At 40.3% G+C, this 15,544-nt stretch overlaps 1 protein-coding gene across 5 annotated transcripts in view; it reads left to right on the plus strand.

Moving 5' to 3' along the window:
- Positions 1-11,024, plus strand: part of Pik3cg (phosphatidylinositol-4,5-bisphosphate 3-kinase catalytic subunit gamma) — a 37,124-nt gene extending 26,100 nt beyond the window's left edge. For 4 of the 5 annotated variants that reach the window (XM_076550806.1, XM_076550805.1, XM_016007920.3 and 1 more), the window contains exon 11: positions 6,872-11,024. In XM_076550806.1, coding sequence (XP_076406921.1) covers positions 6,872-7,150 — 279 coding nt within the window. In that variant the 3' untranslated portion in view covers positions 7,151-11,024. Of the gene's footprint in view, positions 1-1,506; positions 1,656-6,871 lie in introns of all 5 variants that reach the window. The other variant, XR_013044346.1, reaches the window with a different exon arrangement.
- The last annotated feature ends 4,520 nt before the right edge of the window (positions 11,025-15,544 follow it).

Below are 15,544 nucleotides of genomic sequence, written 5' to 3' on the forward strand. Positions count from 1 at the left end.
TCACCCACTCTCACACTCCTCAGCACTAACTGAATAGTCTAAGGAATCATTTTGGACAGATGGTTTGCGTAAGAAAATGATGCCCTTAGCATTGAGAAGTGTGTTCAATGATGCAACTCTTCATTGTATTTAGTAGTAAAAGTCAACCAGTTACATAGCACTTAATTCTCACCCAAGCCACATGAAATGGCTATTGCTCTTACTATTTTCCTTATCCCACAGATGAAGAAAACACTGAGGTCCAGAGAGATTCAATTACTTCTCTGATTACCAATAAGAAAGACAAAATTTGAGTTTATACAGCTAGGTGTGAACCTGCTGATAGCCACCATTCCACACTACCTTCAACAAAGAGCAGTAACATCTGCTCTCACGTTCTAAGTCTCTGCAGCCAGCCTGCCTGTGAAATCAGAGCTGGCAAACAAGCTAGAACCAACAAAGGTCATTCATGCAGGCCAGATGCAGTGTGGTATAGTGTTCACCAGGCACACGTAAGGCTCTGAGTTCCTCTTCAGCATGCACCAAAAGATGCTAACTCATCAGGGTGGGTGGCCTTCAGGAGAAGCAGCTCCTTTCCCTTTATGTATCTCTTTGGGCACAGGCATAGTTGAATCTACTTATCATCACCTGAAAGTATTTACTAAGCACCTATGGATTGGCATGGCAATAACTTTGCCTAGGGTTAATTTTCCTCCTTGAAAATATGCCATTAAAAAGAGATTGACCACACAGTGGGCTCCCATAGCAGGGGATTTGCCTGGAGCCCCAGTGTATAGAAGGATAGAAAATAATTAAAAATCAGAACGGACTCTGGTTCCAAATCAAAAGACATCTCCCTAAGTCTGTGTGAAAATCATAAGAGTTGGCAAATTAATGAGACTATAGCCTGAGGTGAAGTCTGCACTTAGCCTCTGTAATTACTAAGAAACTCGAGATGCCTCAGTGGGTTAGATGAGCAAAGAAAATGATTTCCGGACATCAGTGGCATCATTTAGAATGCAAAAGCACTAATGTACTGGAGCTGCTGCCAGGGGACAGTTGAAATCTGGACTGCAGCTGGAACAGCCAGACAAGCTTTGGGGACTGCTTGAGCCTCCTCCTTCATGGTGAGCAGAAAAGAAGTTCTGGTAGGAAAGGAAGGCAACTGGCATGCCCTGCAGCCACAGTCTGGGCAGCCTTCTGTGCCTGTATTTTATATAAATTGCCTTACTTGTGTCAAAATGAGCTGGGTCACGTCCACCCTCCACTGTCTGGGGTGACACAGGCCTGACCTCTATTATAATTGTGGTTACTGTGCCACATGCAAATGATACAGTGTTGTGGTTTGAGACTGAAAAGTCCCCCAACTGCATGTGTCTGAACACTTAGCCCCAGGTAACAGCACTGTTGGGGAAGTTGTAGAACTTAAGGACACAGGTACAGCTAGAGGACACATGTCACAGGCTCTCTGAAAATAATACCTTCTTCTGATTCCAACCTGAATTCTCTGCTTCCTGTCTACTGCAGTGTGAACAAGCAGCCACCTCAAGCTCCTGCTGTGCTGTCTTACCTGCCATGATAGACTATCACCCTGTGAAGATGTGAGCCAGAACAAGTCCTTTCTCTGCCTTTCACAGAGGATAGTAACACCTGCTCTCAAGTGCTAAGTCTATGCGGTAATGATGAGAGAGTTAATAGTAGATACAGATGAAGCCATCTTGTGTTGGTTGACAAAGATGGGAAGATACTACATACATTCTTTTGTTCCTCCATAACAGGCTGTTACATGTTTATTTACTCTCCTATAGCACCATTTTCTGAGACTCAGAACCGGTGACTTCTACTCCATCTCCTATTACAGGACACTGAGGTTGCTACCTCCTTGCATGATTTTCTCAAAAACTTTCTCTTATAGGTAAATCAATTGAAAAAGAGTCCAACTTTTTTAAAAGTTCAATTCCTAGAGGTGTCTGGGGGGAACATATAGATCCTTTTTTTTTTTTAATGAATGGCCAAGGTTGTTTGTCCACAAGCAGAATTTCTTTCTTTTTTTCTGTATCCCATTTTTTTAATTAAGAAAATTTTTTCATTCAGTTTACACACCAGTCAAAGATCCTCGTCTTCCCTCCTCCTGCCCCACCAGTCTCCCCTCCCAACCCATCCCCCACTCCCTCCCACAAGAAGGCTGCACAAGGTGTCCCATCATAGGTAGTGGGCCCCACAAAGCTCGCTCATGCACCAGAGATGGATTCTGATCCTACTGCCAGGGGGCCTCCCAAGCACCTGGGAAATCAAGTGTACTAATGTCACACATAGATTCTTTTAAAAGTTAAGTTTTTGAAACATATTTCAGACAGAAATTATCACTGACTTTATATGTACTATTCTGAGCTTTGACAAATGTGAGATGCACACCACAGTTAAGTCCTGTCACTAAAGCAGCTACATGTTATCATATGGTCTGCTGTAAAGTCACACCTGTGCCCTTTGAGCACCTGGGACAGACGAACAGGTTCTATCTGTAAGAAATTGAGAACAAAACATTTCCACTGTGTTTGTGAATGCTTCTGTCTTGCTTTATTTTTCTTTCTTTCTTCTTTCTTTCTGTCTTTATTTTTTTTTATTTTTTTGTTTTGTTTTTTGAGACAGGTTGTGATCCTACTTAGTATGGTGTGAGGGTTTGTTTGTTTTTTACTATTTCGGTATCTTATATGATATATTTATATCTATAATCATTAGCATTAGTTTTCTGTACATGCTGTCTTCCAGATCATGCTGTTAAGGTTCAGTTCTGATTATAAGAATAAGCATCTTCTACATTTACATATGCTTTAGAATGATTTAATGACATAGACCAGCCTGTTGCTTAATAGGTAGGCATGACTGTCTCCTGCTCCAAAGGTGTTTATGGAGGCAACAGCCTTTGATTGATCCTCCCTCCCCCTCCCTCCGTCCCTCCCTCCCTTTCTTCTTTCCTTCCTTCCTTCCTCCCTCCCCCTTTCTTCTTTCCTTCCTTCCTCCCCCCCTCCTTCCTTTCCTTCTTTCCTTCCTTCCTTCCTCCCTCCTTCCCTTCCTTCTTTCCTTCTTTTCTTCCTTCCTTTCTTTTGGTTTCTTGAGCACGATCTCACTCTAGGCCAGGCTTACATGGAACTTACTCTGTACCCTAGGCTTACCTCGAACTCTCCCTGCCTCAGCCTCCAGAGTGCTGGGATAGCAGGCATAAGTTGCCATGCTTGACTAGCCATCAGTTTTAAAGCACTCTCTTTCACTCACTGTTGGGAATTTGCATTAAAATTTCTAAGTTCATTCAACAATTTAGAAAATCAGATGGTGAAAAGCAAATTCATCTGTTTCTTAAAGTATAACAAAATGTAAAAGAAAAATATGAGGTCTAAATTCAACATATTTCCTGCATTTCTTTGGATTGATTTCATTAACTCTTGGCAAACATTACTTTCGCTTACATAAAGTTTATTGATTCCAATATGGTGTTCAAAAGTGACTAATTGTAGTTGGAGTTTTCCTGTCCCAACTGCCTGCTCCCAAATAACTGACCCAGAGGATTAATATCACTTATAAATGCTCAGACAGCAGCTCAGGTTTGTTACTAACTAAGTCTTATACTTAAATTAACCCATATTTCTTATCTATGCTTTGCCACATGACTCATGGCTAATTACTTCATTTTCTATATGTCCTGCTTCCTTGGCAGCTGGCTGGCATCTCCCTGACTCTACCCATCTTCCTCCCAGAGTCCTCTGTGTCTGGGTGTCCTGCATATACTCCCTGCCTGGCTACCGGACTTTCAGCTTTTTATTAACCAATGAGAGTAATACATACTCACAGTGTACAGAAGGATTATTTCACAGCATTTCTCCTTTTTGTTTAATTAAAAAGGAAGGTTTTAACCTTAACATAGTAAAACTATATATGACACAACAGTTATTAAGTAAGAATACAGGTACAATATCTAGTTTTTCTTTGTATTTGACAAAATTAAAGAAAATACTCTATCATGTATCTTAACTTTGTGAGTTCAAATTTTATCATAACTAAGGAAAACTGTAACTATAACTATCTAGTCTTCAATTCCATCAAAGACCCTGGAAAGTTGAAATGTAACCTAATGACAGGGAAATCAGGCTGTCTGGACAGTCACCTAAAGTTCCTCTGCAATGTTGGGGCATCCAACTCTGTTCTACAGGCCTAGAATGTCTGACAGACTTTCCTGTGAAGCAGGGAATTTTTAAGAACTGTCCTACCTTGTCTTGGCAAAGTTTGGCAGGTACCTTTTATGTATCCTGCTGGTCCAGTTTGGACAGTATCTGTTAGCAATTGAGGCAAGGGCAGTTTCTTTGCCCACATGGCTAGTTTTTGCCATAAAGAAAACAAATTCCATATAGAGTTTCTTTGATGCCCATCATCTTCTCTGAAGTAGATTGGTGCTGCCAAGAGCAGATATGTCTCACTGTCATGAAAAGCCTTATGTTATTGGATACATGAAATGTCATATTCTGTAAGTCTTTGAGGTATTTGAAGACCATCTACTTAAATATATCTGTGTATGACCTTGAAAACATACCTGACATGACTATAAGTTTGACTAATATAGATGACTATTAATCTGCATTTCTTAATTATACATTATATTTTTAATGAGCTGCATAAACACAAAAACTTAAACAGGAGTAGAAATATACATACAGTATAACAAAATTAACTTTAAATTTGTATCAATATACCAAAATCCATACCAATGTAAAATATTTAAGATTAATAGTTGTTTTTGGGATTAAAGTAGATTCAGTAATCTACCTTTTTATCCTATTATTTCTATATCCCCCCTTTTCTTTTTAGAACAAGATCCCTGAATTTAATCTCCTTTATTCAGCTTTTTTCTGACCATTATCAATAACAACTTGTAACCAACCCCCCTTAAATGATAATAAATATCTATAACCCATTTTTTGAGAATGTGGGCATAGTTTTCTAGACTATTTCCTGATGATTGGGGGCACTGGTAATCTTTAGGGGAACCTGAGAAAATTCAGGATTCTAGTCAAATTGTGACTGGAGTATTCTGTGAGGCTGGATCACCTCAACAAGCAGCCTTGAAGCTATTCTGGATACAGAATTCTGAGGAAACTGTAACAGAGGCATTTTGAGATGCTGGGTCACCTGGGACATTTGTTTTCATTGGTGTCTAGTCCCCTTATTCTGAAAATGCATAAACTTTTAAAGGCAACATACATATCTCTGCATTAATACAAGTATAATAGACTTGCATTATACCTAAATCAGTGAAAAATAATTTTTTGTTTTATGTTTGAGCAGGTAAAATATACATAATGTGTCTTGTAGTTCTTTTAGGTTGTTTTTCTTTATGTTTGTAGCCAAATTTTTTCAGGGGGTCTTCCTCAATCAAACTTAATTTTTCTTAACCCAGAATAAATCTATAGCCTTTCATTTCCTGTGGAGATAAAAGTATAACCTCTCCCCCAAAGTAACACACCTTTTGACTTAAATTTTGAGGTCAAAATATTTTTTAAATATATAGGTTGCTTGAATCTAGCATAATCAATGTCTTTTTCATAATCCAATGTCTCTTAACAGCCAAAAAATTTAAAGACAACACAATAACATACAGGATCCAGACTCTCTGTGTATTTCCCATCTTTATGTGGATTATTATTTTTTTATTATTCTATTCCTTTTTAAAGTACTACCCTTTTTTTCTCTCCCAAACCTACATATATTTTTAAACACACTGTAACCTGTTTAGAGGCTTTTTCCATCTGAATCTGTCTTTACTGCATATCTGTATCCTTTTTTGTCTGCATGAGAAAAAGTGCTAAACCCACCATGCATCATGCTGATAGAGCTCTCAAGCCCACAAGTAGTGGCTGGGAGAAGCTTCTCTGTACTGAGGCCCATGTGAGAGACTTCAGGAACCCACCATGTTGCTTAGCTCATGGTCATTGGTGGCCAGCTCCATATCACAGGCAGCTCTAGGGAGATGCATCTCTGCATTGCAACTGGCGTGAGACTGTAAGACTAGGAGGCCGTGTTTGTCTCTGTTTCTATGCATTTAGAAACTTTTTTAAGCTTTCTTGGGTTTCCTGTGGAAATTCTTGCCAAACATTTGAGCACCATATGTAGGTAGAGTTTTCCTGTCCTAGGAGTCACTTCCAAATTACCACACAGAGGCTTATATTAATTATAAATGCTCAGCCAATAGCTCAGGCTTGTTATTAGATAACTCTTATACTTAAATTAACCCATATTTCTACTTATGCTTTGCCACATTGCTCATGGCTTGTTACTTCATTTTCTATATATCCTGCTTCCTCAGTGGCTGGATGGTGTTCCCCTGACTCGCCCCTCATTCTCCCAGAGTCCTCTGTGTCTGGCTGTTCCACCTATACTTCCTGCCTCACTACTAGTCTGTCAGCTTTTTATTAACCAAAGAGAATAATACATATTCACAGTGTACAGAAGGATTATTTCACAGCAACTTATACCTCTTTAGATAAGACAGGTGTTTCTACCCTTAATTTCCCAAGAAAGATCTTTAATCTGAAATATACACTAACAAATAGCATGAGACTTGTTTGAACCTGTCAGTTTTCCTTGAGCACACTAGCTGTAACACACTGATGTGTTTACAAGATTATAAAAGTAGTTTATGTTCTTGCCATGTTTTTCACCTGAAGCAGAGACCTGCCTTGTTCACAAAGAGTTCTTTGCATGAACAGTAACATGTAAATTCCAGCACAGCCAGCCTAATGTTCTTCAGAAACTCCCCCTGATCACAGACAAAGGCACCATCGACCCAGAGCACTTCAGCTTCAGCTGGGACATTGATAATAGCAACTTTTTCTCCTTTGTCCAGGACGTCTGTGTCAGGGCTTATCTAGCTCTTCGCCATCACACAAACCTGCTGATCATCCTGTTCTCCATGATGCTGATGACAGGAATGCCCCAGTTAACAAGCAAGGAAGACATTGAATATATCCGGGATGCCCTCACCGTGGGGAAAAATGAGGAGGATGCTAAGAAGTATTTCCTTGATCAGATTGAAGTTTGCAGAGACAAAGGATGGACGGTGCAGTTTAACTGGTTCCTACATCTCGTTCTTGGCATCAAACAAGGAGAGAAACACTCGGCTTAATATTCGGTGCTAGAGCCAAAAGCAATTTTGTGTTCAAAAGCTTTGAAATTAGCATGTGTCAGTCATCAGACTTAAATTTAAAATGCAGTAGGACACTCTGAACACTGGCACTTTGGAAATACAGTTTTTTCCCCAGCTGAACTCTTCACCAGAGGAGAAAACGTTGGCATTGATGATGGTTTGGTTAAATATTCAGCATGCAGCTTCTTTGCTGTTTTTCTTTTCCCTCTCAGGCTCCATAATGTTGGTGAACATTCTAAGTTTAAATAGCCTGGTGACTTGCTTATTATGCCTGATGATCTTATACTGAGTGTCTCTGGAGGTTCTTTAGTAGAATAATTGGTGATACCTGTTGCCACGTGTGTTTACTATGCATTTTGGCTTTCTAGTGTTCTTTCAGCTCCTGGTAGAAAAGGGTGCAAGCACTGCTCAGCTCTGTAGCACTCTTTAAAAGATGTTTCTAAGCATCCCCTCTGCCCACAGATGCTGGGGATATGCTAGAAGCAGGGAGTGCCAGTTGCCTTCTGAGTGCCCTCAGCAATTAGTCTCACAGTGTGCAGCTGGGATGCGCAGATGCTGAAAGCACACTTTGAGCTTGAGCCTTGGCCTCCCCTGCTGGGGTAGCTCTATGGTTATGGATATGAAAAATGGAGGTAAGACCTTTTCCCAGAGTGAATAACCTAGTACAATCAGTGTCATCTCCTCTGGCACAGAAACAGGAAGTGACTAAAGGACCGTTTGATGCCTGCACACTCATCTTTCCCCTTACCCCACCTCCCTTCTTCCTGCCTTGCCATCTCCTGCACTTAGTCCTGGACTTGAGAAATCTTTAAGGACAGTTTTTCCCAACAACTCAAATGACTTGAAAAAGAAAGTCTGCTCTAGGCTTATGGGAATTATAGACACTTATTTGTGAGCTGTTCCATGGATTTTTAAAAAGTATATTACTAAAAGATGGGTTCCAGAAAATATTAGTTTCTAAATGTTTTAATTTTACATTCTGAATCTGAACAGTTTTTTATTTTTAATGGAAAAAGATAGTTGCTATCTAATGTATTCTAAGCTTATAACACACTTACTTGCATATTCATTTTCCAGCTTAAAGGACTTCTAAAAATTGAGGCATCCTGGAGACCACTGAACCATCTTCCTTTAAAGTATTTTCTCATTTCTCAACTATTATATTGTTTGTTATTAGCGTTGATCTACCTTAGAAAGAGATCAGTAAATTATTTAATCAAATATCTTTACCTGTCATTAATTCCATATAAAGAACTATGTCATTGGTGTCCATATTTGAATACAATCAGATACAACTTTTTCTGACTTTTAAATTTTCAAAATAGACACTTCACATAGATGGAGTCCAATCTTTCTTTTGTGTTTGCAGAAGCCAAGTAGCACCTAATTCTGCTTCAAATAAGAATCATCAGGGACACTTTAAAAATGCCCTTGCATTTTTAAACCATCCCACTTTCAGTACATCATAATCTCATTAGTGTGGGATGAGCCTGGGCATAGTATTCTAAGTACTTGAGTTGAATCTAATATACATGCAGGAGAAGAAGCCTTATGCAGCCCATGAAGGTACAGATAACCCTCCTTGCTCACTGGGCCTTCTGTGGCTCATAGCTATCTACAAAAATACTCCTCATTCCTGGCAGCTAACCCCTTTAAAATCTTGCTGTTTCCTGTGTAGAGGGCCATGCCCTGTGCTGAAGTTATATTCTCTCTATGAATGGAGGTTAGGTGTTTTATGGCATTTCCAGACCAAAATTCCTGCTAATCTAAGAGCAGGAAGAATGGTGCATACCAGTTCCAACCAGAAGCCATTCCTGTGCTTCCAAAGAAGAGCCATGCAGACTTTGCACAGACTTTGCCTTTCATTTGAGTTGCTGAAATGATCATCTTGATGATAAAAACAATTACAGAGTGTATCTATATTTAGCTTCTGACACACATGCATACAAATTAGTTCTTCAAACGAGCCAGCTTTTTCATAGAGCTGGAATACATGACACCACATACTGGGTTTCGTTCTTCCATTCTCCAAAGAATGTAATTTCAACTCTAGACTTGCAGATAAGCAAAATTCACCTTCACATGTTTGCTTCCTTCACGAAGTTCTTGCAAATGATCAATTCCTGTGATTTTCACACCTTTGAAAATATTCTAGACCTGGGGTCCTCCTGCCACTGGGTAAATAAATACCAATGTCTCTATCTTCAGTGCTGAAGTGCCTAGTGAAGAACACACAGATCACAGGTAGATGGGTCAGGTCAAAGCAACTTACAAGTGTATCTAAGAGAAGCCAAAAGAAGAAAAAAATACACAAAGCAGCTGTTGTAGACTTGGCCCAATATGACTGTACTTCACTAGCTTTGGTGATGCTCTAAAAAAAAGCCAGAAAGACATTATGGATAAAATATATCAATTAGAAAAAAACTCTTGATTTGCAAACAAATTAAGTATAGTAAGTATATCGTTTTCAAGAGATGGGTTGTTTTATTTTTATTAGTTATTTGAGAATTATGTACAATGAGTTTTGTAAAACGGCAAGAGAGACCTTGGTGGGTTATAGCCAAGGTGCCCCACAGCGGGTAAGAGACAGAGACATGCCATGCAGACCAAGGCCCGGTGGAGAAGGGGGAAGGGAGAAGGGAGAGAGGAAGGGAGCACAGAGCTGCCTCGTGGGGAGAGAGAAATGGAGAGGGAGAGGAAAAAAAGAGCAGGCATGTGGCTGAGGAGAGAAGAGAGAAGTGAGAGAAAGTGGGCGGGTCCCCACCTTTTATGAAGGGACTTTCAGGCACATGTGCAGAGAGACCACAATGAGCACATGACATTACCAGGACCCAGAGTGGGCCAAGGTATTGCTTGCTTATGGGCCAGGTCCCAAGGGGCGGGTCTGAATGCTGACAATGAGTTTTGGCCATAATCACCCAATGCCCCATCTTCTCCCAGATTCACCCCACTCCCCTACTCACAAAACTTGTGTCCTCTTTTTTTTTTCCGCCCATCTATGGCAACACTCCTCAAGAAAGAAAACTCTTCCTCCCCCAGCAGCTATGAATTGCTAATAGTTCCTGGCTAGGGGTGGGACTTCGGACCCACCTCTCCTCTCCATGCTGGAATTGAGCTTTCATGGAGCTTATCATAACTGCTTCGAGTCCATGTGAGCAGCTGCCCTGCTGTGAGCAGAGGACATTGTTTTCTTGTATTCATTCACCACCTCTGTCTCTTGAAGTCTCTCTGGTCCCTCTTCATATGATCACTGAGCCCAGAGAAGATGGTGCAGTATAGATGTTCCATTTAGGGCTGAGTATTGTGCAGGCTTTTATTCTCTGCACCATGGCCATTTGTGAGTCTCTGTGGTAATCATCATCTACTGCAAATAGACACTTTCTGATGTGGATTGAAAGATATACTTATCTACGGGTGTAACAACAAGTCATTAAGGGTTAGCTATGGGAATTCTGTAGCATGATTTGGAAGCTGTTAGTCCTATATTAATGGTCATTGATTGTATTTTTAAATAAATTAGAAAATAAGTTTCCGAAATTACAATTATTGTCTTTTGCAGGATAGGCTCTGTTTTCCATAACTGGCAATTACATTTAACAATAGGAAGAAAATAAAATAAGCTGGGATTTCTTAGCGATTCTGTTGACTAATTTCCAGTTTTATCCAACCTAATAATTCTGGTGAACACATTCAGTTCTACTCTTAGTGCTTGTTCACATGTTTTCAAAGGCTCATTTCAGGACAGATGCCAGGGAATTCTAAAGCACATGCATGGCAAGCCCTATCTGGCATCCAAGATGGTCTCTTGGATTTTAATTACAACTGTTAATTTAAATAAAAAAGAAGAATTTGACATCTTATGTATCTTTTCATGTTTAAACTTCCAAATGTGTCTGAAACTCAAAGTCTTTATTTTAAAAACATCATTATTGAGTGCCCATTGCCTACAAGACCCTGCCCAGTGTGCTCAGGAATCGAGTGTGCTCGGTAATCGAGTGTGCCAGCAGATGGACTGAGTCCCAGTTCTTTCTGTGTTCCTCACATGCTGGTGATACAGACACTGTGTGTGTGTGTGTGTGTGTGTGTGTGTGTGTGTGTGTGTGTGTGTGTGTGTGTGAGATTTGTGTGTGGGGGAGTGGTTCCTGTGTACGTATGCCCCTGTCTGTGCTGGTGCATGTGCATATGTGCACCTGTGTGTAGGCCAGTGGTCAACACTCGGTGCCTTCTATTACTCTCCACCTAATGTCTCAAGACAGACTCTCTCACTGAAACTGTAGCTCATGGATTGGCTAGAAGAGCTGGCCAGTAAGCCCTAGAGACCTCCTGTAACTGTGACCCATTCTGGCCTCCCTCCCTCTTGCTTACATGCTGGGATTACCCATGTAGACTACTGCACCCTGCTCTTTTTGCTGGGAATACTAACTCAAGTCTTCATTATTGTATGGCAAGCACTTTACTGACTAAACCATCTCTCTAGCCCCAAAGTTGTATTGTCAATGAATTTCAAGTCAATGGTTTCCCTTGAAGGGCAGCACTGGAGTTTACACATACAAGGCACACTCTCCATGACCAAGCAATAGCCCCAGTCTCCAGTGAGTAATCTATTTCTTAATAGGTTTGTTGTAAGTTTGATTGCGTCCCACCACAAAACATACATTGAAATACTGGCTCCAGTCTCTGTGGGTGTAACCTTATTTGGAAATAGATTATATGTATATATATGATCAAGTTAAGATGAGTCCAATGACTCATATGAGATTGAGATGAAGCTTCTGCAGGCCAGGGAACATGTGGAGGTGACAGAATCCTCCTTTAGGCCCTTCCAAGGATGCATGGGCCTGCCAACATTTTGATTTTATACTTCTGGCCTCCAGAACTGTGGCAGGATCTATTGCTGTTATTTTAAGCCACCCAGTCTGCAATACTTGGTTCTGATATGCCTAGGGTACTGATACCAAGTAGATAGCTCAACATTCCATAGAACTGTATGGGGCTGGGGAGGTTAAGTGGTAACAGAACTTACATAGCAACTTGATTGATGGTTTTTGCTGTTATAAGAAAGATTTGAACATATATAAAATGTGACAATGGTAGTAATGATGAGAAACACTAATCACTTAGTGGGTAAAAAATACTTTTGAAAATATTGAATTTCCAGAAGAATAAAATACATGTGTCTAGTAACCATAACAAGAAATCCAATATATTATTTACTAAACATGTACAATCAAGATAACTTAAATTCATCTTCCCTGTCAGCAAAGATTGGTTACTGCCCAGAACTGGTGCTGACTTGAGAGAAAGGGCACTCTGTCATATGCTGTCTCAAAAATAAATTGATTAAAAAATGTAATGGTAGTAAGAGAGTGTGCACATAACACATTTGGGAGGATATACACACACCATACTGTTTGTTTGATGGTACTAAGGAACTGAAGCTAAGTCCTCACACATGGAAGACAAGCGCTCTACCAGTAAGCTCTATCTCCAGTCATTTTTAAATGTGTGTACTTCAAGATATAACCTCATAAGTTACACAGGCTTGCTTTGAGCTCACTGTAGCCCAGGCAGGTCTTGAGATTGTGATCCTCCTGCCTCGACATCCTAAATGGCTGGAAGCTATAGCTTATACTATTAGTAGTGATTTTTGTTTTCTATACATTCACTTTTACATTTGGATTTTGGAGAACTTGAGTTTCTTAACCAGGAAGAAGGATTAATATTTTCATTTAAAAAATTATTCTGCACAACAATCATCTTTGAACTTAGATCATGCCTCACTAAAATCTCAGAAAAATGTTTCTCAAAAGAAAACTAAATTTGAAGTGCATATTATCAAGCGGTGGCATCAAAGCTATTATTGGAAATTTGGGGCATGAAAATGGCCACGTTCAAGTTTCCTTCCTTATCCAGCCCTATCTGATGGTGACCTCTTACCACTGAGACTAGCTTTGGTTTGTCTCCAACAATAGCAGTGCGCTGGAGAAGGCGGACCTGCCTGTGGCTGCCATCTCAGTCAATAATGTCCTGCCTGCTGCAGCCCCTCAGTTCTGCAAACCTGGGCTGCTCCTGGTCACATCTGAAGTCCCCCTAGGAGGTGCAAACAGCCTCATTTTCACTTCTTATGAAAGTCAGATTCTTTTCTAAGCATTTGCTCATTAACACAAGTGAGTAAATCTCCCTGCCTGCTGCTTTGAATTACTCCTTCAATGTGGTTCTGAGTCAGGCACTTGGCAGATGTCCTGGGGACAGTAGCCTACCAAGGAATGCAAGGTCCCTTTGTGGTATAGAGCAGCACTTCCGTGTGCCTCACAGCAGAGGAAGTATCCTAACAATCAAACCCAGAATCTTCTGGTCATATTTTAAAATTAAAATAGGTTCCTATTGTCTAGCAGAAAACCATCCACCATTTCCAGCCTTTGCCCGGTTTACAGCTGAACAGTGCTTTCTGTAACCAGATGTGTTTGGTGGCCAAGTCTACACTAATTCTCAGTACACACACACACACACACACACACACACACACACACGCACACGCACACGCACACGCACACGCACACGCACACGCACACGCACACATGCACACACTCACACACACACACTCACGTGCACTCACACAAGCACACACTATACCTTTTCTTTGCATCATCACCAAACACTTGTTCTATAAAGCCACCAGTCCTGTGGCTACTAAGGGCTTCCCCTGAGGAAGTCTCATAGTCACACAAGTGCCAATTCTTTCACCCTCCACCCCCACCCGGCTCTGCTCAATCCCCAGTTTCAGTTCTAGAAACTAGAGAAAACAGTCTCTCATTTTTAAAGCAGCTCCTTCCTCAGGCACAAATTGCTCAATGTGAATGGAAACATTCGTGGGCTTTCAGGAAGTAGATGGGCTTGATACCTAAATCTCCAGAAATTTAAAAGATTCTGAGACTCATAAGGTCCTAGAAGAGATCCATGTTGATCCAGCAATTTATGAACAGTCATTTTTGAGTCTGAAGAAGGGAGGCAGTGGCAGTTTAGAATAGATGGGACAGTAAAGAGAGTGAGCACAGGCTTTGCATTAGACTGTCCAAACCAAGTGCCAATTTTCACTTGAATAAGTTTTCCAATCTATTCAGTGTTGACTCTCCCACATACACAACAGTAAGAAGTAGAGACAGCAGTCCCCACTCCACAGATTTGCTGGACCAATTAAATGAAAGAACAAATGTGAGGCATTAAATTATCACTCAGTAAATGTTGTTTATTTATTGTTTCTGTTGATTTATTGTTTCTTTCAAGACTAAAGAATGGCAGAAAGCACAGTGTTTGATGGCTTCCTCCTTGGCATGTGACTCCAGGAGCTCTTGACAGATGAGAACCTTGACGGTGCCAGTATGCTAACTGATGTCTTCTCAATAAGGCTTCAAAGCAAAAATAATTTCCATTCAATATCAGAAAATAAGAAATCCTTGAAATATCATCAAACTTTTCAGAGGAACTATTCTAATCAATGTAAATTAGCTCATGGTTCTAGGCCTAACATAGATTAAATAGAGATGCTGCAATCAATTTTAAATGTTACTCTCATTCATTTTTTTATCATCTTGATGGAAGATTTATCTATGTGAAATTCACTAATTTTTAAATGTATAATTTGATGAGTGTTAATGAATCTATATGCTCATGTATTCACTACCATGGTCAGGATAAAGAACAATTTCATCATTCTGGAAGGGTCTCTCATATCTCTTTGCAGTTAATCCCCTTCCATACCTCTCTTTCTTTTTAAAGATTTCTTTACTTCTATGTGTATGTGCATGGATATTTTAACTACATGTGTGTCTGTGCATCATGTGCATACAATGCCAGTGAACACCAGAAATGAGCATTAGATCCCCTGTAACTGGAGTTACAGATGGTTATAAGGCACCGTGTAGGTTCCGGGAAAAGAACTCAAGTCCTCTGAGAGCAGCCAGCTCTTAACTGCTGAGCCATTTCTCCCACATCTCTCATCATTTGAGACCAACAACTGAAGGCTTTGCTTTGTCCAGTGTTTCCTATCAACATCCTCCTGTAACACATTGTTTTCAGTGCCCGGCTTCTTTCATATGGTGTAATGCTTTAGAGTCGTCTATGTTGCCTAAACAAAATATCATTTAGAAAAGCCCACTTTCCCACAGCTTTACTCTAGAGCCATACACCTTCAGGTTTAATTGCCTGCTGTGTGGGATAAGCCATGCCAATGGCTTGTGCTCTGTCTAAGATTATTAAGGAGGATCCCATTATTACTTTTACTTTGTTCTACTTATACAACATAGGCCATGTTCATGAACCTCCCACACTGCACAGGTCCAGTGTGATGGCTGGTTTTTATGTCAACTTGCCACA

Source organism: Peromyscus maniculatus, chromosome 14 (assembly GCF_049852395.1).
Source record: "Peromyscus maniculatus bairdii isolate BWxNUB_F1_BW_parent chromosome 14, HU_Pman_BW_mat_3.1, whole genome shotgun sequence".
Taxonomy (NCBI): domain Eukaryota; kingdom Metazoa; phylum Chordata; class Mammalia; order Rodentia; family Cricetidae; genus Peromyscus; species Peromyscus maniculatus.